Below are 20,569 nucleotides of genomic sequence, written 5' to 3'. Positions count from 1 at the left end.
CCAAGGGTCTATAGTTTAAAAACTCTACTTTTTATTAACTGTGTGACCTTGAGTAAGTTTCTTCACTTCCCTATGCCTCAGTTTTCTCATCTGTAAAATCAACTGTAAAAACCAGTTATGAGGGGATATCTGAACACTAACTAGATGACAGGGGATACCATGGACGTGCTCGTTTTTTAGTTTGATGATGGTACTGTGTTTTTTTTTTTAAGTCATCTTTTTAGGGACAACTAAAATATTTTTGAAAAAAAATCAGTAACATTTGTTCTGTAGTTTTTGTACTTTTCTCATGACACTGTTGTAGTTTGTGTACTTTCTCTCTCTCTCTCTCTCTCACACACACACACACACACACGTTTCTACCCAGCAGGACTGTATTGGGTTAGCCAAAAAGTTCATTCGGATTTTTCCTACGCTATTACAGAAAAACCCAAACAAACTTTTTGGCCAACCCAGTATTTCCAAGGCACAGGCAATTCTTCCTCACAGACTATCTTCTGCAGACCTCAGCCCAACACCCTGCATGTGGAGGGTGCTCAAATATTTGTTGAATTAAAGAAAAGAAAAGAAAAGAAAAGGAACAAAAAAGGGCCAAGCATATTTCAATTGATGAGAGGAATACCCTGAACCAAGGGTTATGTTTAATACAACATTTTCTACCTGAGGTCCAAGTTTCTGGGCACAAAGAGCAGGGTACAAAACTGCCATCCTGGCTAGTGAGGCACACCTTCCTTGGGGAAAAAAGTACAGGCTGGGTCCCTCTGAAATACTCCCAGCACACCTGTAGCTAACTGACTATGTGTGCTGTCACCTGCACGGCCACACCGCGGGTCCCCCCCTGGGTATGGTCACCTGGCAGGACTCTACATGGTTGACAGCCCAAAGAAGAAACCTCAGCACCCACCAGAGGAGGAGCAGCACAGACCACAGAGAGGGTCAGTAACATCCTGGTGCCAAGTCAGGAATACCAACTGGAGAATGATCAGCCAGAGCGCCTGGAGCAGGTGTGGGGCTGGGCTGGGACCACAGCCCTGCTCCTTGGAGGAGCTGATGAAGGCAGTGGGGAGTGGGTCAGGGACGGCCTGCAGCAGGAAGAAGGGACAGGGACGGGGAGGCGGACTGGAAGGGAGAGCAACAGGGAAGCGGCTGCTGCCTGCTGTGTAACCTGGGGCTTGGCTGGCCTAGGCTGGCCTGTCCTTCCTCCGTGTGGCAGGATGTGGGAGACCACAGGAATGCAGGCAATGCTGGTGCATCACCATAGAAAACCAAATTCCTGAGCACTGCGGGGAGGCTTACTCAGAAAACAGTGCAGCTATGGAATGAGGACCCGTCAAGTCCTGGGTGGGTCGGGGCGCCTGGAGGAGAGAGGGGCTCCCTCTGCCTGCCGTGGAGGAGGGGCAGGAAGAGCAACAAACAGGAGCGACATCTGATTGCCTCTGGAAAAGCCAGTCGGTGTGGGAAGGGAAAGAAAGACAAAAACACGTATTGAAAGCTCAAGATGGTCTAGGTGCTGGTTAGCCACTTAAGTCTCCTTCCCGAAGCAGGACCACACAAAGGCCTGGAGATGTGAAAATACAAGTGCGTCTGATTTTCTTTCCCCTCTTAACGATGCCCACGAAAGCTGCCAGAGGCCCTGGGCTGCATTCTGCAGGCTAGGAAGAAATGTTCTGTCTATTCCTGTTCCCTTGTTAACATGGAAAAACCCGTTGAAAATGAATTTTTACTTCTAGAAATTTACCCCAGATCAGAGATGGATGTCAAGATAGACTCACAAAACTCAAAAACAGGAAACCAAATGGACCATCACTAGAGTTAGATTAGCTAAAATAGTATCTAATCATCAAGAAACATGTTGTCAAAGATTGGTTAATGGCATGGAAAGAACTACACCCCGTATTAAGTGAAAAATATCAGGTTACAAATAGATATGATCCCAACTTTATTAAAAAAAGCATAATACATTTTTTAAAAGATTGAAAAGAAATCTGATGTTCCAAGGGTCGATCTCTATGTGGTGGAATTATGGGTGATAACCTTCACTCTTACTGTCTGTTTTCTACAATGAATATGTTTTACTTTTTTAAAATTAGATAACAACACACACACAAATGTTATTTAAATGCACCCACACAATTGAAAACAGGCCCAGCAGGCTAGGCTTACCTTCTGCAGGATGGGGGTAGGGCAGGTGTTGTCAAACAGGACTGAGTTGAAGATTCCATACACGCCCTCCCCGAGGTGATACACGATGGTCTTGGGGGCGGAACCGTTTTCCTCTGCAGGGACGGGAGGGGTCGGGGTGGCACAAACAGCATGTGAGGGGTGGAACAAAGGCAGGCTCAGCAAGAAGACAGGCTCCTGAAGCGAGGGCTGCCCCTTCCTCAACTACCTGCGGCTCCTGCTTCCTCTGGAGTCAAGAGGTTGGCTCCCTGCTGTGTGGGAAACACCTTGCAGCTGAGCAACCCTGCCCAGGACACACTCCCTGCCTGCCTCTGAACCCCATAATGCCCCCACAAAGGCAGAAGAGCAGCCCCCCAAACGCAAGACCCCAAGAGGGCAAGCCACCTGCTTGGAGGCACACGGTGGGGCGGTGCATGAGCTGGAATGAGAAGCCAGGTCCCCTGGCTGGACTAGAAAGTATAATCCCCCAGATCTGTAATGGAGGCCAGAAGAATTCCATCCCTACACACACACACACACACACACACACACACAAGCCTGGAGCCCCACCACCCCTCTCTGGGGAAAAGCATATAGACCTTAGGCTCTCTTGCCCAGGGGTCCCAGAGCAGAGAAAAAAGCCCCAAGATCAGAGTCAGACCTCTCACTCAAGAGTCTGCTTGGAGGACTGATCTATCTGGAAGGTCAGGGAAGAGCGCTGATGTTGGCAGTGTGGACAGAGAAGGCTTGAGTTAGCCCAGCCTGGACTTGAACTCTGGCACTGCTACTTATCAGTTGTGTGACCTTGGGCTAGTGATTCGACCTCTCCATGCCTATGTTCTGTCATCCGTAAAGTGGGCTTAGACAAATATAAGTTGTCCTTAATTATTTTCATTATGTTGTGAGAAGCAGTAGGGCAAGTAAGAGCCTGTACTTTGGAGAGAAGACAAACATCAGGTCAAAGGCAGGCTTTACCACTTACTAGCTATTAAGCAATTCACTTGTATTCTTTCTGGCTCTCAATTTCCTCATTTGTACAATAGGGTTAATAACATATCTATTCTCCCTAAGGTTGCTTTGATCTCAATCTTCATAGAATATAAACATGCATAGGAAAAAAAGATGCTAAAAGAGTATCTTGGGGGTGAGGAGACTTGATTGTAAATTTTCCTAAAGCAAGGACCCAGTCTCCAGATTCCCCCACCCACTAAAATCAGACCCGGCTCAGCCAGCTACTGTCACTGGCTTTAGGGAAGCGTGGGGCTCCGCTGCCCACCTGACACCTACCCTCCCTGCCAGGCTGTTCCAGAAGAACCTCCTTCTTGGCGATGATGCTGACTGCCAAGGTGAAGGCCGAGGTCACATAGTAGCGGCCCAGCTTGGCAAGGATGTCCACACCACAGCCCTCTGGGAAGTACAGGTCCAAGGCTGAGCTGATCACAGAAGCGATCTGAGGATGGGGGGACAATTACACGTTTGAAATGTGGCGTTTATGCTGAAGACTTGCTACAGCTCCAAGTCTATTTCTTGAAAGGCTCTTTGATTTCAGGAAGCAGGACTTGGCAGCTGCTAAGGCCCCAGCTGGTAACCACAGACAAGAAGGTAGGCAGAGCCAGAGCTGCCTCAAGCCCCTCACACTTGTGCAATTCACCCTTCAATGCCCCCACGATGGGAGAAGACACTCTTAATCTAACACTTGGCACTCAGAATGCAGAAGCCCTGACATGGATCTTTCTTTCCTAAATAACCAATATGCTAAATGACACATTTTTTATAGAAAATACAGAGAAGGAAAAAGAAAATCAGAGTCACCCCTAATTCTATCACCCAGAGTAACCTAATCAATGCTAACTTTTTGGAGTAGCTCCTTTCATTCCTTTTTATACAAACCAAAAACCTGGTTTTTTATTATAAACATGATAGGGCTATAAGTATATATGTTTTTATAACCTGTTTCACTCAATAAACTGAATGACCTCCCCATGTGTGGAAATGTTTTCACCATAAGAATATACCATAATTTAACCAATCCCTGAGTGCTAGATGGACCACGGAAGTCCACTGGACTTCTATGAAGAATGCTGCAATGTTCATCTTTGAAACTAATCCTTAGTGTCCATTGAGGATTATATTCTTAAATTCAGGTCTGAGATGTGAATATTCCAGGACAAGGCATTTATTTAAGGAAAAGTGACTCCTAGTGGTTGAAGTGGGGATTGCAATGACACATTTTTCCTGATTTCATCTTCCCAATGGAAAGGACAGAAGGTTGACTTTTCCTTCCTCTGCCCAACTTGATTTCTCATCACTTCACCGAAGGGTGAAGAGGGCACACCCTGACCCTCACAGATCCTTATGACTTATGCAAATATGGTCTGGGTAAGCCTCAAATATGTGCATGTCCGGAGTCAGGCAGAGCTGGGTATACAGCCGGCTCTGCCGTGGACTCAGGAAGTGAAGTAACTTCTATGAGCTTCAGTTTGCTCAGCTGTAACACAGGGTTAATAACAAGAAAATCCAGGCAAAGCACTAAGCACAGCATGTAGCACAGGGGACCCACTCACAGTGGGCTTCCTAGGATCATTATAACCCTCCTCGGCCCCATCCCCACCCCCACCAAGCCCAGTGTGACGCTTGCGACCCCAGGGTTACCTCTTCGAATCTCACTTTGGCCCCCTCCACTCCAGGGAAGCCGCCACCAAGGTCCAGGATGTGCATCCTGTGGCCCAGCTCAGCACCCATTTCAAACACAAGCCGGGCATCCGCGATGGACTGAGCGTAGGCCTGGGGGTCAGGACAGCCACTGCCAATGTGAAAACTGGGAAGGGAGGAAGAGCCTCGGCTTACACGCAGGGCCCCAAGTACCACCACCTCAGTCCCAGCCAGGAGCAACCTTGGCCGAGAACACTGGATGCTGTGCCCATTTTCCAGATGCAGTGACTATGGGCATAAAAGGTTAAATGGATTGCCAAGGGCCACGTGGCAAGTGAGGAGTGGACAGAAGACTAGATCCAAGGTCCTTTGGCACTTGGTGCCCCTCCCATCCCTCCATGCTGCCCCTGGGGCTGAGCCTTCTGGGAGGAGGGCTAGGGCCCCAGAGTCAGCCAGATCTGATGTACATCTCACTCAGCAGTGGGGCCTGCCATGCTTCAGTTTCTCCATCTGTAAAGTGGGGATAAGATCCCACGATTATGGGATAATGTCCATGAGCATTCAGCACAGTGCCTGGCCATCCTAAGTCCAGAACAAAGGAAAGCTACATTGTTAGGTCATTGCTCTTGCTTCTTCCACATCCCCACCAGGAAAGAGGCAGAGCCAAGATGTGCCCAGACGACCTTTGGCCTCAGGCTGGGAAAACTCCTGCAAAGCCAGGTCCCTCCTGGAACCTCCTGGGACAGGACCTTCTGCAGACTGTGGGGTTGGGGCAGTGGGAGACTTCAAACCTTCTTTCCAAAGGGGCAAAACTCTCAAATGGCAGAATTCCAGGTCCAGGGACAGGCCCTCCTTGGAGACCCTGAGGGTCTCACACAGAATTAATTAAGCCCTGGGAAAGAGGCAGTGGGAAGTGGGCGTGGGTGGGGATGGCAGGGCTTCCGGGCACTCACCTCACACCCACCACCTCCACGTGGTTCCTCTTGGCATTTTCAAGCAGGTGTCTACAGGATTTCAGCAATGCTCCGAACCTGAGGCAGAGGCGGCTCAGGGAGTGGGAGTCATCGGTGGCAATGCACAGAACCATCCTGCAGAGATACGCAGCACCTCTGCCAGGGGCCCTGCCTCCCCCACCCAGCCACGTCTTCTCTAAGTCAGGGGGTGTGAACTCTCATGGCTCAGAGCTACCCAACCCCACAAGCCCTTGGACCCCTTCTGCTCCCTGAACAGCCAGTTAGCTTCTGAGTCCCATCCAATCCACTCCCTAAATGTCCCTGGGCCTATCCCTGGGGCCCCTGCCGTGATCCTGACCTCACCAGGTCTCCCCTGGGCAGCCCCATTTTCTCCAAATCAGCCTTTACACCAGCCAGGCTTTTCCAACTTCTCTTGTATGGGGGGAACCATTTTTAAACAGTTTTTATTGAGAACCCTGATGTCCCCAATATGTAAAGCAATCAAAATGGAAGCTGCTTTGGGTGAACCGGAGTGGCCCCCCAGGGTGTCCAGTGACCAGGTGAGAGGCACAGCCTGAGCAAAATGTCCAGCCCTGACCCCTCCCAAAGCCCATGTGCACTGGAGTCTCCGCCCCGTGACCAGCGTCATTCACTTCTCCTTCTCTCTTTGCACATGGTATATTCTGCTTATCCCTCAAATGCCCCATGCAGCTTCTGCCTCCATGCGTTGGCTCACTCTGACACACTGTTTATGCCCTCCCCAGATTCTCGTCACTCCTCAAAGCCTATGTCAAATGCCACCTCTTCTGTGAAAATTTCCCAACCACCCCATCTTGTTCCCTCTGCCACGACTTTGACCTCCACATTACCGTGGGCTTTGCTCTGCCTGGGCTGTAATCCATCATTTCTACCTCTGTCCTAGTCATGCTCTGGCATCCTAGGTCCAGTCCAAGAACGCCTGCCCCAACCTCCTGTGACTGTGGCTGGGTCCAAGGCAGGGTCCTCAGCCCCAACCCCATTCCACCCATTCCCTCCACCCTCACACACAGCCCAGCCTCCCACATAAGTGGTTCTCAGCTTACTTGGCACTGGGGTGGCTTTTTACCACCTTTGCCAGCTCCATCTCGTTGTCGAAGCTCAGCAGCCAGACCCCATGCTTGGCAGCATACTTGATGTGTGCAATTTGCTTACAGGGGTTGGCATAGATGATCTTACTGGCAGGGACACCAACGTGCTGGACCAACTCCATCTCTGCCTGTGGGGTCCCAAAGGTGGTGGTGAGGAAGCGCCAGAGCCTGCTGGGCCCACGGAGGCCAAGGAAGCACAGATGAGGGGCAAAGTCATAGCTATGCCTGGGGAGGTCCATAAAAAGTGGGCCTCACTTTTAGACAACAGGTATACAAAAATCAGGATGCACGCTGGTTCACCACTGACAGGGAGGGCTGCCACGTACAGCCGTGCAGGCAGTGTACTGCACAATCCTGGGGAGGGAGGGGTCCCATTCAGAGAATACATGGTAGGTTTGTATGCTTATTACAACTTCCTAACAGTAAAGCATCTTGCTCTAACAAAATCAGTATGTTTATTTATAACAATTAAGTGTCTTAAGGAAGGGATACATTTTGTAAGTCACACAAAGGCAACTATACAGATTCATGGTGGCCCTGAAAACAGGTTTCTGACACATTTTCCTGGCAGATTTAAATGTTTAGAGGATATCACTTGATGTCTTAGAAAGCTCGCCAGACCAAGAGTCTTTTTGAACAGGTCATCCAACATCCAAAGGCCTGCTCTGTGCCTGGTGCGGTGCTGGGTGGCTCCAACAAGGCCCTCTCACACAGGGCCTCCTCTTCCTCCCCTTTCCAGAACAGTGTTCCACCTGATGCTGCGTTAAGGATCCAGACAACTGTGATGATGCTGGTGAGCGTAAACCATGGTCACGGAGAACCCACCACAAGCAGGCACTGAATGGCACCCTCTACATCATTGTTGGCAAACTTTTTCCATGAAGGGTCAGAGAGTAAATATTTTAGGCTTTCTGGGCCATATAGGTCCTGTACAACAACTCAAATGCCTTTGCACCAAAGCAGCCACAGATAATGTGTAAGTGAATGAGTGTGGCCGTCGTCCAATAAAACTCAGCAAAACCCACCATCCATAGTTTGCCAACCCTTGCTTTAGATTTACTCTTTCATTTACCCCTTAAAATGCCCCACCAGATGGTATTAGCTCCAGTTTATAGAGAAGGAAACATGCTCGGAGAGGCTATCTACCAAGTAGGGGGCAGAACGAACTCTCAAACTCAAGCTTGACTCTCCATGATTAAGAAGGCGGCAGTTTTGAAACACGGTAGGAGACACCGGGCCATCTTTAGCCATCCCGAGTTTGTAATAAGACTAGCATTTTAATGTAGCAACGTTTCAGCATGAGGTATTTATGTGCATTATCTCATGTGATGCCTGTAACTATCCTATGAAGTATTTATAGGCCACATTTTACAGAGGACAAGTTGAGTTCAAAGAAGCCCACTTGCCATGGTGACACAGCCAGTGAGTAGCAGAGGGAGACGCAAAGGTCCACCTCTAGAGCTGGAACTGCTGTCATCACAGCTTACTTCCAAAGACCCCACGTCTGAGCAGATACGAAAATGTGGTTTTGCTCCCTGCTTCACCCACGAGGTGAGAGGAAGCAGCAATGGTAGCCCTTTGGGGACCTGTGGTTTAGCTTTGATTATACTTATTTGAATAATAACCATTGTCATTCATTGAAGGATTACTGTATGCCAGCCATTGCATTAAATATTTTACAGACATCTCACTTCGTCCTCATAATAATCTTATGAGAGAGGAAGTAGGCTCAGAAAGGCCTTATGTGACTTGCCCAAAATCACACAGCTTCCAAGTGGCACATCTAGAATTCTGACCCAGGACAGTGTGACTTTAGCACACCGTCTCTTAACCACAGCACTTCAATAGAGAAGATACCTCGATGCTGAATTGGCAAGTGTCTCTAGAGCATCTACTGAGTTGCCAGGCTCTGTGACAAGTGCTAATGAAAACAAGTAAAGAGTAAAGCATAAAGGGTCTCTGCCCCTGTGGAGCTTTCAGGCAGACGGGAAAGGAGGGGAGGGATGAATGAACTCTGAATAATGATAGGATTACAACTGGATAAGAGCCACAGAGAAAAAGTACAGGATACTAGAGAATGTGGGATGGGGAGACCTCGGTGTCAGGGGTGACAGACAGCTTTCTCAGGGTCAGAAGTTTAAGCTGAGGGAAGACGTGGAGAGAAGGGAACCCTCCTATAGTGTTGGTGGGAACATAAATTGGTGCAGCCACTATGGAAAACAGTATGGAGGTTCTTAAAAAACTAAAAATAGAGTTACCATATGACCCAGTAATCTCACTCCTGGACATATATCCGGAAAAGACAAAAGCTCTAATTTGAAAAAAATACGTGCACCCAATATTCATAGCAGCACTATTTACAACAGCTAACACATGGAAGCAACCTAAGTGTCTATCAACAGATCAATGGATAAAGAAGATGTGGTGTATATATACACACACTGTGTACACACACACACACACACACACACACACGAGGGTGAGTCAAAAATTATCCTCACTGCAGTTATATTAAAACTTCTATAAATTCTACAGCCAGAATGCAGATAATTTTTGACTTACCCTCATATATACATACAACAGAATATTACTCAGCCATAAAAAGTGAAATTCTGTCATTTGCAGCAATGTGGATGGACCTAGAGATTATCATACCAAGCGAAGTAAGTCAGAGAAAAACAAATACCATGTGATATCACTTATATGTAGAATCTAAAATATGATACAAATGAATTTATTTACAAAACAGAAACAGAGTCACAGACATAGAAAACAAACCTATAGCTTCCAAAGGGGAAGGGAGGGAGGAATAAATTGGGAGTATGGGACTGACAGATGCACACCTCCATATGTAAAACAGGTAAACAACAAGGATTTGCTATATAGCACAGGGAACTATATTCAGTATCTTGTAATAAACTATAATGGAAAAGAATTAAAAAAAAGAATATAGATATATACATATATATGTATAATTGAACCACTTTGCTATGTACCTGAAACTAACACAATATTGTAAATCAACTATACTTCAATTTAAAAAAAACAAAAAAGAAATTTAAGCTGAACCCCACAGCAGGCCTGGGCCAGGCTGAAAAGGAAGGAAAGAATGTTTCCAGGAGAAGAAGTAGCCTGTGCAGAGATTCTGAGGCAAGAATGTGCTCAGCCTGATGGAGAAACAGAGAACACTGGGGTGGCCTGGGCAAGGTGACCGGAGTCGGGGACGATGAGGCTGGAGGGACTCAGGCCGAGCCAACGGGGAGACCAAAAAAGGCTGATGTGATTTATATTTGACCCTACAGGTGGTGGGAAACAGTTTGAGGGGTCTCAAGAGGGAAAAGGACATGATCAGATGTGCATTTTGAATGCAAGGTCTACATGCATGTCACTCGAGCTACCATGTGAAAATGGACCGAGGACGGGGCTGGGAGAATTCTGGGAGATAGACACAAGCTCCCTGGGAAACATGCCAGGCTGCGCTAGGAAAAGGGGGGTGTGATCTGGAGGCGGGGATGCCAAGCTTGGTGATGGACTGTACATGGGGATGTGCAGTAAGATGTCTGAGGGGGACTCCTCGCCCAGCAGACCCATGACCTTCTTGAAGGGAAGATCATGAGTGTGTTGGAACACGCTGGGTTCCAGTGTCCTACGGTATCAAGTCAGCACCTGATACATAGAGTCTGGGCTGGAGATCATAACGGAGGAGGTGGTGGCATATTAGAGGTATTTGAAGCCATGGGAGGAGATGAAATCCCCTACGAAGATGGAGAGTTTATAAGAGAAGGGAGCCTGAGCCGGAATCCAGAGGAACTCTTACAAAGTGAGAGAGCTGGAAAGCCCAGCACAGGACGGGCGGAGAGGGGAGGGGAGACTGTCTGAACAACGCAGAGGTTATTGTGGCACTCCTGTCCGGGCAAGCCCTGTCTTGCAATTCATGTCTTGTGCAGAGCTCTCCACTGTCAGAGGCACCCCAGGAGGGTGAGCGGGCTCACAGCAGTGTCCACTTTCACTGAAATGCTTCCAAAGTCATTAAAACCAAGAGCACATGTTCCCCGTTGAATACAGGCCTACCTCATTTTATTTCACCTCACTTTGAGGTGCTTCGCAGATATTGCGGTTTTTTTAAAAATTGAAGGTTTGTGTCAACCCTGCAACAAGCAAGTCTATTGGTACCATGTTTCCAACAGTGTTTGCTCACTTCACATCTCTGTGTCACACTTTGGTATTTCTTGAGATATTTCAGATTTTTTCTGTGTTACCGTATTTGCTATGGTGATCTGTGATCAGTGATCTTTGATGTTACTATTGTCATTGTTTTGGAGGTGCCACGAACCATGCCCATATGATATGGTGAACTTCATGGACAAATGTGTGTTCTGACTGCTCCACCCCCAGCCATTCCCCATCACTCTGCCGCTCTTTGGGTCTCCTTATTCCCTGACACGCAACAACCTACCTGTATTGAAATTAGGCCCATTAATAACCCTACAATGACCTCGAGGTGTTCAAGTAAAAGGAAGCGTCTTATCTTAAGAAACTGCCACGACCACCCCAAACTTTAGCAACCACCACCCTGAGCCGTCAGCAGCCACCAACATCGAGGCAAGACCCTCCTCAAGCAAAAGGATTATGATTCGCTAGAGGCTCAGAAGATGGTTAGCATTTTTTAGCAATAAAATATGTTTTACTTAAGGTATGTCCATTTTACTTAAGGTATTTTTTTTTAGACATAATGCTATTGCACACTTACTAGACTACAGTATAGTGTAAGCATAACTCTTACATGCACAGAGAAACCAAAAAATTCATATGACTCACTTTACTGCAGTTTTCACTTTTACTGTAGTGGTCTGGAACCAAACCCACAATATCGCTAAGCTATGCCTGTGTTTTTAAAAAGAATGTGTTTCAATGGATGCAACTAGAGATTATCACGATAAGTGAAGTAAGTCAGAAAGAGAAAGACAAACACCATATAATTATCACTTACATGTGGAATCTAAAATATGACACAAATGAACCTATCTATGAAACAGAAATAGAATCAGGGACATAGTGAATAGACTGGTGGCTGCCAAGGGGGAGGGCGGGTGGGAGAGCAAAGGCCTGGCAGTTTGGGACTAGCAGATGCAAACTGGTGTATATAGACTGGATAAACAACAAGGTCCTACTGCATAGCACAGGGAACTGTATTCAATATCCTGGGATAAACCATAATGGAAAAGTATACGAAAAAGAATGTATACATATGTATAACTGAGTCACTTTGCTGTACAGCAGTAATTAACACATTGTAATTCAACTACACTTCCAGAAAAAATAAATTTTAAAAATAAATTTAAAAAAAACTAAAAAGAAATGTGTTTCAATGGATATAAAGTGTCAGTTCTGCAAGGTAAGTTCTAGAGATCCGCTGTACACCACAGTGCCTAGAGTTGACAATTCCTTACTAAACACTTAAAAATTTGTGAGGGTAGATCTCACGTTAAGTGTTCTCACCACACACACACACACACACCTTTCTTGTGGTGAGAACAAAAAACAGGAGGACCAAGGAGTGTCCCCTACAAGGTCAAATGCATCAACACGAACAGATCTCCAAAACCTGCTGAGTTTAAAGCTATTGTGGCAGAGTACCTACCCCATGAACATCTTATATTTTGTTACAAAATCACAAGATATTTTGTATGTTTTCTATGGATCATATTTGTAAGTAGTTTTCAAATTCCGTATAGCCACCAAACTCAAACTCAGAATGTTGATTATCTCTGGAGACATAAAGCTGATGTTCTATGTTTTTTGGCAGATGAGTCAATGTATTATTTGAATAATTCAACATGAATGTTTGAAATAAAGTGCTCACTGGATCCTAGAGATCACTGGGGACAGTGGTAAGAGGAGAGTCCTTGGAATGATGAGTGGAGGTCAGGAAGCAGTGGCTTAAGGAGTGGATGCTAAGAGAAAGGGACAAGGGAGTGTAGACAGGCAAGTGTAGACAACTCAGTTTAGTCACGAAGTGGGAGCAAGGGATTGGAATGGGGGACGATGTGGTGTCCAGAGAAGGCTTTTTAAGATAGGAGGATGCCGAGGGAGACAGCCAGAGAGGGCAAGGGATGGGGCAGGAGAGATGACATAAGGTCCTTGGGAAGGTGGGTGGGTGGACCAGAGCCCCATGTAAGGTATGGCTGGTGCACGTGACTCTGGAGCCTGTCTGATGCATATCTGTACATCCAGCTCCAGCTCACACCTGACCCTAGGTGAGTGTCCGCCAAAGCATTGGGCTGTACAGAGTGGCCACCAGCTCTGGCCAACCAGAAGAGGGCAGCCTTGGCCTTCCAAGAAAAGCTGTGCCACCTCTCAGTAATTGCACCTAAGGGCTATGTGATCCCACCTACCGGGAGGGGTCCCAGCTCTGCCATCCCCTCCTGGGGGACCTTGGCAAAGACAGCAGTGATAAAGTCAGAGACCCCCAAGCAGCCCCATCCCTCAAACCTCTGCGCCTCCTTTCCTTATACGCTCACTGCTGTCTCATGGGGCTGTTGCCAGAATCACGGTGATAATAATTACCTCACAGGGTTGTTTCGAGAATCAAATGAGATCATGTACAGAAAACGCTTGGCAAAGCGCCTGGCACAACAGGAGCCCGCATCAAATCGTAGATGCTTTTAACATCCCCCAATGACTTTGAAGCCCCAACACCCCACAACTCCAGCCTTTGGAGGCCAGTCCTGAGGCTTGAGGGCCAGCACTGGGCCCTGCCTCTGCGTTAGAAGCAGAGGACTCTAGTCAGTGAGGTTTGGTCCTGTTGTTCATCCCTAGACCAAGGGAGCTGGAAAAGGGTCCCCTTCCTCCTTGGTCAGAGCAGAGACCTGGTGTGCTGCAGGGGGCAAATCCTGGCTCTGCCACCAGCAAGCTGTGTACAGCTGACTCCCAGTTTCCTCAACTGCAAAATGGCAATCTCCCCCGCTGGGCACCTCATGGGGCTTTAGGTGGGGCATGCGTGAAACTAGGTGTGCAAAACAAGAGCTGATGCAAAGGGCTTCGCAGGTGACACAAGGGAGATTCATCTACCACTAAGTACACTAACATGGGTCTCTGATAAAGGTGAACCTATTCGTTCCAACTGTCCACCATGGTGTGCACCTCTCTCCCACCTGGAATCCCTCCAGCTCTGTCATTCTACCCAAGTGAGCTCTCTTCCTGTCTCCTCCAGATCCCTTTCTAGAATCCTCCTCACAACACCCAGCCATATTCTAACAAGAGTTTAAAAGGGGTTTGCCCTCAAAACAATCATTACTGACCATTAAAAAAAAAAATAACAGTAATAACAATATCACAAAACAATGCCCAGGACTTCCTAGGTGGCACAGTGGTTAAGAATCCGCCTGCCAATGCAGGAGACATGGGTTCGAGCCCTGCTCTGGGAAGATTCCACATGCCGCGGAGCAACTATTGAGCCTGTGCTCTACAGCCCATGAGCCACAACTATTGAGCCTATGTGCCGCAACTGTTGAAGCCCACGTGCCTAGAGCCTGTGCTCGGCAACAAGAGAAGCCACCCACTACAATGAGGAGCCCATGCACCACAATGAAGAGTAGCCTCTGCTCGCATCAACTAGAGAAAGCCCATGTGCAGCAATGAAGACCAAATGCAGCCAATAAATTAAATTAATTAATTAATTAAAAAAACAAAACAATGCCCACAGGCTTATTCCCACCTCAGGGCCTTTGCACTTGCTGGTCCCTCTGCCTGGAATGCTCTTCCCCTGGTTATCCACCTGACTCGGATCCTTTGCTTCCTTCAGATCTGTGTTCAAATCTCAGTAAAGCCTTCCTTGGCCAAACCACCTAAAAGTACAATCCTCTTTCCCGACATCCACGTCTCTTTCCTACTTCCCTTTCCCTCTTTAATTTTCTCCATAGCATTTACCATCTAAAATACCATAGATTTTCATTGTTTGACTTGTTGGTTCGTTAGAAAGCAAGCTCTGCAAAGGGCCTTTTTTTGGTTTGGTTCACTTGCTAAATCCCCACCAAGAAAGGTATTTGACCCCACAGCAGGTGCTCAATAAATATTTGCTGAAAGAATAACTATGTCCAAAGCTGTACTCTGATGAAATGTTATAGCCAAAAGACTTATCAAGTAAGAACAGAATGGAAACAGGTAAGCCATGCATTCAACTCAAGGATAACAGAGTCTGTTTTACTCAACACGGTATTGCTAGCCCTACAGTTGCACATTGGAGGAGTTCAATGAATAGAGAATGGCAGTAAATAAACAAATCTAAAGAGAACAGGAGGGAATTAAGACAATGGCATTAATCAAATCAGAAAGGAAGCAGAGGGGGGCTTCCCTGGTGGCACTGTGGTTAAGAATCTGCCTGCCAATGCAGGGGACACAGGTTCAATCCCTGCTCCAGGAAGATCCCACATGCCACGGAGCAACTAAGCCTGTGTGCCACAACTACTGAGCCTGCACTCTAGAGCCCACGAGCCACAACTACTGAAGCCCGTGAGCCTAGAGCCTGTGCTTTGCAACAATGAGAAGCCCATGCACCACAATGAAGAGCAGCCTCTGCCCTCTACAACTAGAGAAAACCCGCACGCAGCAACAAAGACCAAACACAGCCAATAAATAAATAAAATAAAAGTAAATAAATAAATTTAAAAAAAAAAGAAAGGAAGGAAGCTGACCTGGCAATGACAACAAAACTCTACAAGGATTAGCTAGAAAATGTACAGTCACACGTTATTATTATAAAAGAAAAAAATCAAACCAATGATAAAAAGGTGTTTTTGCTTTGCTTTAATTAGAAAAATACCTCATAAAGCTCTATACCAAGAAGTTTGAAAATCTCCATCAAAAAGGTGACCCACCTACCCAGGGTCACATGTGGTTCCAATGTGGAACTTCAAGGCTGGCAAATTCCTCCTTCATCCCTTAAACCCCTCCCAAGTGGGTGGGCCTTCCCAGAGGACAGGGGCCAATTACAGGTCACTCCTGCTTCCCCAGGGCCACGGCAGCAGCTTCAGCCAGGCCATGTGTGTGTTCAGTAGGCAGAGAGGGTCAGTGTGCAGGGAAGGGACAGGGTCTCACCTTGTTGGCACAGCTGAAGCCGAGCCCCAGCTCGGCCAGGACCTTCAGGACGCCCAGGCTGCTGTTGCACTTGACAGCGTAAAAGGGTCGGACTCGCGGCAGGCACTTCAGAAAGCAGAAGTGCTTCCTCACTATGGCACCCAGGTCAGCCACGAAGAAGGCAGAGACCTCGTCCTGCACAACAAGAAGGGTTACTATGAGACCGCACCCAGCTCCCTCCTAGTGCGTGCCATCCATGGTCTTCCCAAGTATCCTGCTCTAAAAGTCTCTGGGGCTCCAGAAGCCTACAGGACATTCGAGGCTCTGTGATCCAGCTCCAGTCCCTCCCCTCCCCTCAGCTCTATCCTAGATCATTTTCCACCTCCCAGCCTTTATTCCCACCATGCCCTCCATGTAGAATACCCTTCCCCCACGTGCATCTGGCAAGTTCCAAATCTACCCTTAAGTTTCAGCTGAAATGCCACCTTCCCCCAAAGCAATAAGGCAACTCTGCCTTTAATGTTCCTACTGCATTTTGCACATGATTCCAAAGTATCAGAACTGTGTGTTTACATACATCTGTCTTCTCCAGAAAAAGATAAATTCCTTGCAGACCGCCTACAGCCACTGCCTTTCACATTTAGGTGCTCAAGGAAGCCTTGAGGTAGTCCCACTGCCACTGCAACCCATGCCTGTGGACAACTGTTTGCTGAGAGTTGAACATGTATGAGGCCATGGGTGAGACCACATTACTTAAACCTTTCCTGGGACTCAGTTGCCCTTTTATGCAACACTTTTTTCACTGATGCCCACTTGGTTTCTGACCAAGCATACCTATGTAAATATGCTACATAAGGTACAGAGGTGACCAGGCAGGGCTCTAGCCCTGAAGGCGCTTGGGTCTGGAAGAGAACTAACCCCTTAAGCAATTACAAGTCCATTCAGTAAATGCTAAGCAGGGGTTCCTACAACCTGCAGAGGCGACCATGGAGAAGGAAAGTACAAAATCTGCCTGGGGCAATCAGGAAAAGGTGACACGGATGAGTAATAAGTAACGAGTAGAAATAGGTAAGAGGCAGAGGGGCTGGGAGAAGGGTGTTCCAGGCAGAGGGAACAGCATGGGCAAAGGAGTGATAATGGAGCACAGCATAACATACACCGTGGGAAATGCCAGAAATGGGGCTAGGAAGGCAGGAGGGTTCTGACTTAGACCCTGCAGGCAATGGGAAAATGCCAAAGAACTCTGATTTCGAGCAGGACTGTGATAAAGTTGGAGCTGGTGGGATGAGGCAGGGAAAAGGTTAGGGGGGATTTAGAGAGATGAGGCCTAAACTACAAAGTGAAGTCCCAGAAGAGCACACTGAAGGGTAATTTAAGGAGGCTGGACTCACTGGGCTTGGTGGTGCCCAGGTGTGCGAGGGGAAGCCAAGACTCCCAGGTTTCTGACCTAGATGATGGTAGTGTTGTTCATGACGGCAGGGAACACAGGAGGAACAGGTTTGGGGGCAAGGACCAGGAATTTGGAGATAAAATTGTGTCTCTTGCAAATAGCAAGGACTGAATACCAAATAAGTGAAAGAATCAGATGAGGGCCCTAGGGGGCAGCTGAGCCTGCTGGGAGAACAGAGGACCCACCCCCGCTCCCAGACCCTCACCGTAGTGGCCTGTGAGGCCCCCAGAGTGAGCTCCTCCAGCAGGTCCCGGGTGCTGAAGCCCTCCTCCACCATCACAAAGTCCGTTTCATTCAGGTAGCCAGCCATGCCGAGGAGGCGGAGCCGATGGGCTGGATGGAGCTGCGGCTGCCTCCGGCTGCCTTAGAAAGTATGCAACACACTGCGGGAGGAGAGTGAGGGGGCCGCTGGGGAGCTGGCCTCGGCTGCGCCCCTCACCTCCCCAGGCCAGGGCGCCCAGTCCTGTCGCACCCGGCCCCCAGCACAAGTCTGGGGCGCTTAGGTTTACTGGGAAGAGTGGGGACGATCAGGAATCCTGGACTGGGACAAGGCATTATCTGCCTAGATGTCACTGCCCCTCCGAGCCTCAGTTTCCCCATCTGTAAAACGGATGAATTGTTTGGATATCCTTTCTAGTTCTGAAATTAGGGTTTTGGTTAAACGGGAAAGAATGAGAGAGAAGGAGCAGGAAAGCCGAGTGGGGAAGTTTCCAGGTGCCTCCCCCATCCTGACCACGCCCACCTAAAGTGGCTGCAGGTGACCCCATCAAGAAGTCTCAGCCGGAGAGCTGAGATTCGAGTCTGCTCTCTGCTGTGTGACCTTGGGTACGTCCCGTCCCCTCTCGGGGCCTCAGTTTCACCGTTTGTAAAGGTGGGCCGGGCTGGTCCTGGTGCTAGGATTCTAAGCGTGCATGGGGGCTCCACATGGTGGGTGGGGGGCGCGGGCTCCCGGGCAAGAGCTGAGGTTCTGTCTCGGTGAGCCCTCCTGAGTGCAGGGCCGAGGTCCCGCCCCCCCAAAACCTTACCAAGCCCCGTGCTCCTTCGCGGGGGCCAGAGACAGGCGCGCTGCTAGGGGGGTTCGCCGGTGACCTCGAAACTTGTGCAACACCCCGAGGAGGAGTGGCAGTTGCGGAGCCGAGGCCCCTGCTGAGAGGAGGCAAGAGGGGCCAGGGAGCAGGTCAGCGCTGGAGCCGAGGGCGCCCGCTCCCGAGGCTCCCCGAGCCTCTCCCAGCACTCGCCTTAAAACGCATTTACACGGCTTCGGCCCATAGGTCTCCCCAGCGAGTGAATCGAATCCTCCGCGCCTCCGCTCGCTCGCTCCCCCCGGCTTCGGCCCCGAGGCCTGCGCCCCGCCCGCCCAGCAGCCACCGACCCCCACGCCCCGCCTTCTGCCCGCCGCCCACTTATATAAGCCCCGCCCAGACCCCGCCCCTGGCTCCCAGGCCCCGCCTCCGCTCGGCCGCCCCCTCCGTAGCCCTGGCAACTGGGTGCCGCCATCCCATTGGTCGATTCCGACATAAAGCATTCAACTCTGCTAGCCGACCCCGCAAATCTTGAGTCGCAGTCCTACCGAGACCCCTCCGCGGCTGCGCTAAGCTGGGAAATCGGAACTACAGGGCCTCTAGCTCAGAATCCCGAGCGTCTACGCGGTAGGACGCTTGGCTCCTGGATCTTAGAGAGTGGGCAGGAAGCCAGGAGGTTTTTTATTTGCTCTGTGGAGCTTTTTCTGTGACTACCTCAGCTCGAGGGTGCCTCTCTTCTCCCATCTGGTGAACTGCCCACTCATCCCTGGAAGCGTAGGTCAAATGTCATCTCGTTTTACTTTTCTAATAAAATCCTTTTTACTTAATTGCCTCTTCCAGTATCCTCCAACTCAAAACCCAGATGAAATATCTTCAAAGATCCTTCTTGTGACTTCCCCAGCTCGAAGCAATCCCTTCCTCCATCCCTTCTGATTCGGGCAAACTTTTACTCACCTCTCAAAATACAGTGTCTCCCTCTCCAAGAAGCGTTCTTTGACTTCTTCAACTCAAAGCGTTTCTTCTCTTTTATACTTAACGAACTCCTGCCCCTGCACATCCATCAAAGTCCAGTATGTCACCTCCCCTGTTGAGCCTCCCATGACCTTCCTAGCCTGGAGGAACAATGGAACTCGCAGCACTTATATCTGTGTGGACTCCTCACTCTTTTGGCTTTTGTTACCCATAGTGTGAGATTTCTGTTGTTGCTTTACACCTCTTGTTTGGTTACACTTCCCAGCTAGTCTGTGAGCTCCCAAGGGCAGGAACTGAGTGCCTGGCTCCTCAGAGTGCCCAGTACCTGGCATAAATAAGATTGCTGAGGAAGATTAAATATCTGTGCTACTCAAAAGCTAATTCAGAAGTTCACCTGAAACAGTAATTGTACAGGAACAGCCAAAACATTCTTGAAAAAGAAAAGGATGTTTACAAGATATCAAAATATTTTATAAAGCTCTGGTCTTTAAAACAGCATGGTGCTGGTGCAGGAAAAGGCAGTGATAGAACAGAACAGAGTTTCGAACAGTCTTGTGCATATTGGAGAATTTGGTGCACAGTGAAGGCAGCATTTTGAATCAGTGTGGTCAAAGAGCTTTTGGGCTAACGTATGTGCTCATGTCCCCTGTCAGGCTGTAGATTTCTTGAAAGCCAGAGGCATTTCTTGTTCTGCATCAGTATCTCCTTAGGGCATCCTGCACAACCTAATCAAAGCATCCTCAGCACACGGATGGTATAGAGCAGTGACTATGGTATCTGGAAGAGCCATTTTCTGCTCCCCACCCAGCCTGGCCACATAACTGCTGGATGTCCTTGGTTGGATCATCCTGCTGAGAGCAGGGTCACATCTGCCTGGCTTGATTCCCACCCCATGATCTGAGAAGGTTCAGACTGAATGATTTCTCCAGGTCCTTCTGCCTGGAACACTCTTGCTTTCTACTCTAGGAACAGCCTTTCAGGAGGGAGTCACCTCCAAAGGAGGGGTCATTTGCAGATCCATTCTTTGAGATTTCTGTGGTCATTTGCACCATAGTATGAATCAGTGACTAAAGTCCTCCTAAGAATAAGCATCTCCTGACTGGGAGGGGGTAGACTAGGATGGCATGGCAGAAACCTCAAAGGAAGCTCTCAAGAAAA

The 20,569-nt window shown here is 48.5% G+C and overlaps 1 protein-coding gene across 5 annotated transcripts in view; it reads right to left on the bottom strand.

Moving 5' to 3' along the window:
- Positions 1-18,797, bottom strand: part of AZIN2 (antizyme inhibitor 2) — a 37,656-nt gene extending 18,859 nt beyond the window's left edge. For 2 of the 5 annotated variants that reach the window (XM_057706268.1, XM_057706266.1), the window contains exons 1-8: positions 18,443-18,565; positions 17,623-17,800; positions 15,989-16,162; positions 6,848-7,020; positions 5,766-5,900; positions 4,813-4,978; positions 3,448-3,610; positions 2,164-2,276 (exon numbers count right to left, since the gene is read on the bottom strand). In XM_057706268.1, coding sequence (XP_057562251.1) covers positions 2,164-2,276; positions 3,448-3,610; positions 4,813-4,978; positions 5,766-5,900; positions 6,848-7,020; positions 15,989-16,162; positions 17,623-17,727 — 1,029 coding nt within the window. In that variant the 5' untranslated portion in view covers positions 17,728-17,800; positions 18,443-18,565. Of the gene's footprint in view, positions 1-2,163; positions 2,277-3,447; positions 3,611-4,812; positions 4,979-5,765; positions 5,901-6,847; positions 7,061-15,988; positions 16,163-17,622; positions 17,801-18,442; positions 18,566-18,655 lie in introns of those variants that run through there. The other 3 variants (XM_057706284.1, XM_057706274.1, XM_057706279.1) reach the window with 3 other exon arrangements.
- Between the last annotated feature and the right edge of the window lie 1,772 nt (positions 18,798-20,569).

This window comes from Hippopotamus amphibius, chromosome 1 (genome assembly GCF_030028045.1).
Source record: "Hippopotamus amphibius kiboko isolate mHipAmp2 chromosome 1, mHipAmp2.hap2, whole genome shotgun sequence".
NCBI classification, from domain to species: Eukaryota; Metazoa; Chordata; class Mammalia; order Artiodactyla; family Hippopotamidae; genus Hippopotamus; species Hippopotamus amphibius.
Note: the sequence above shows the minus strand (reverse complement) of the source record. Positions and strands in the feature narration are given on the sequence as shown.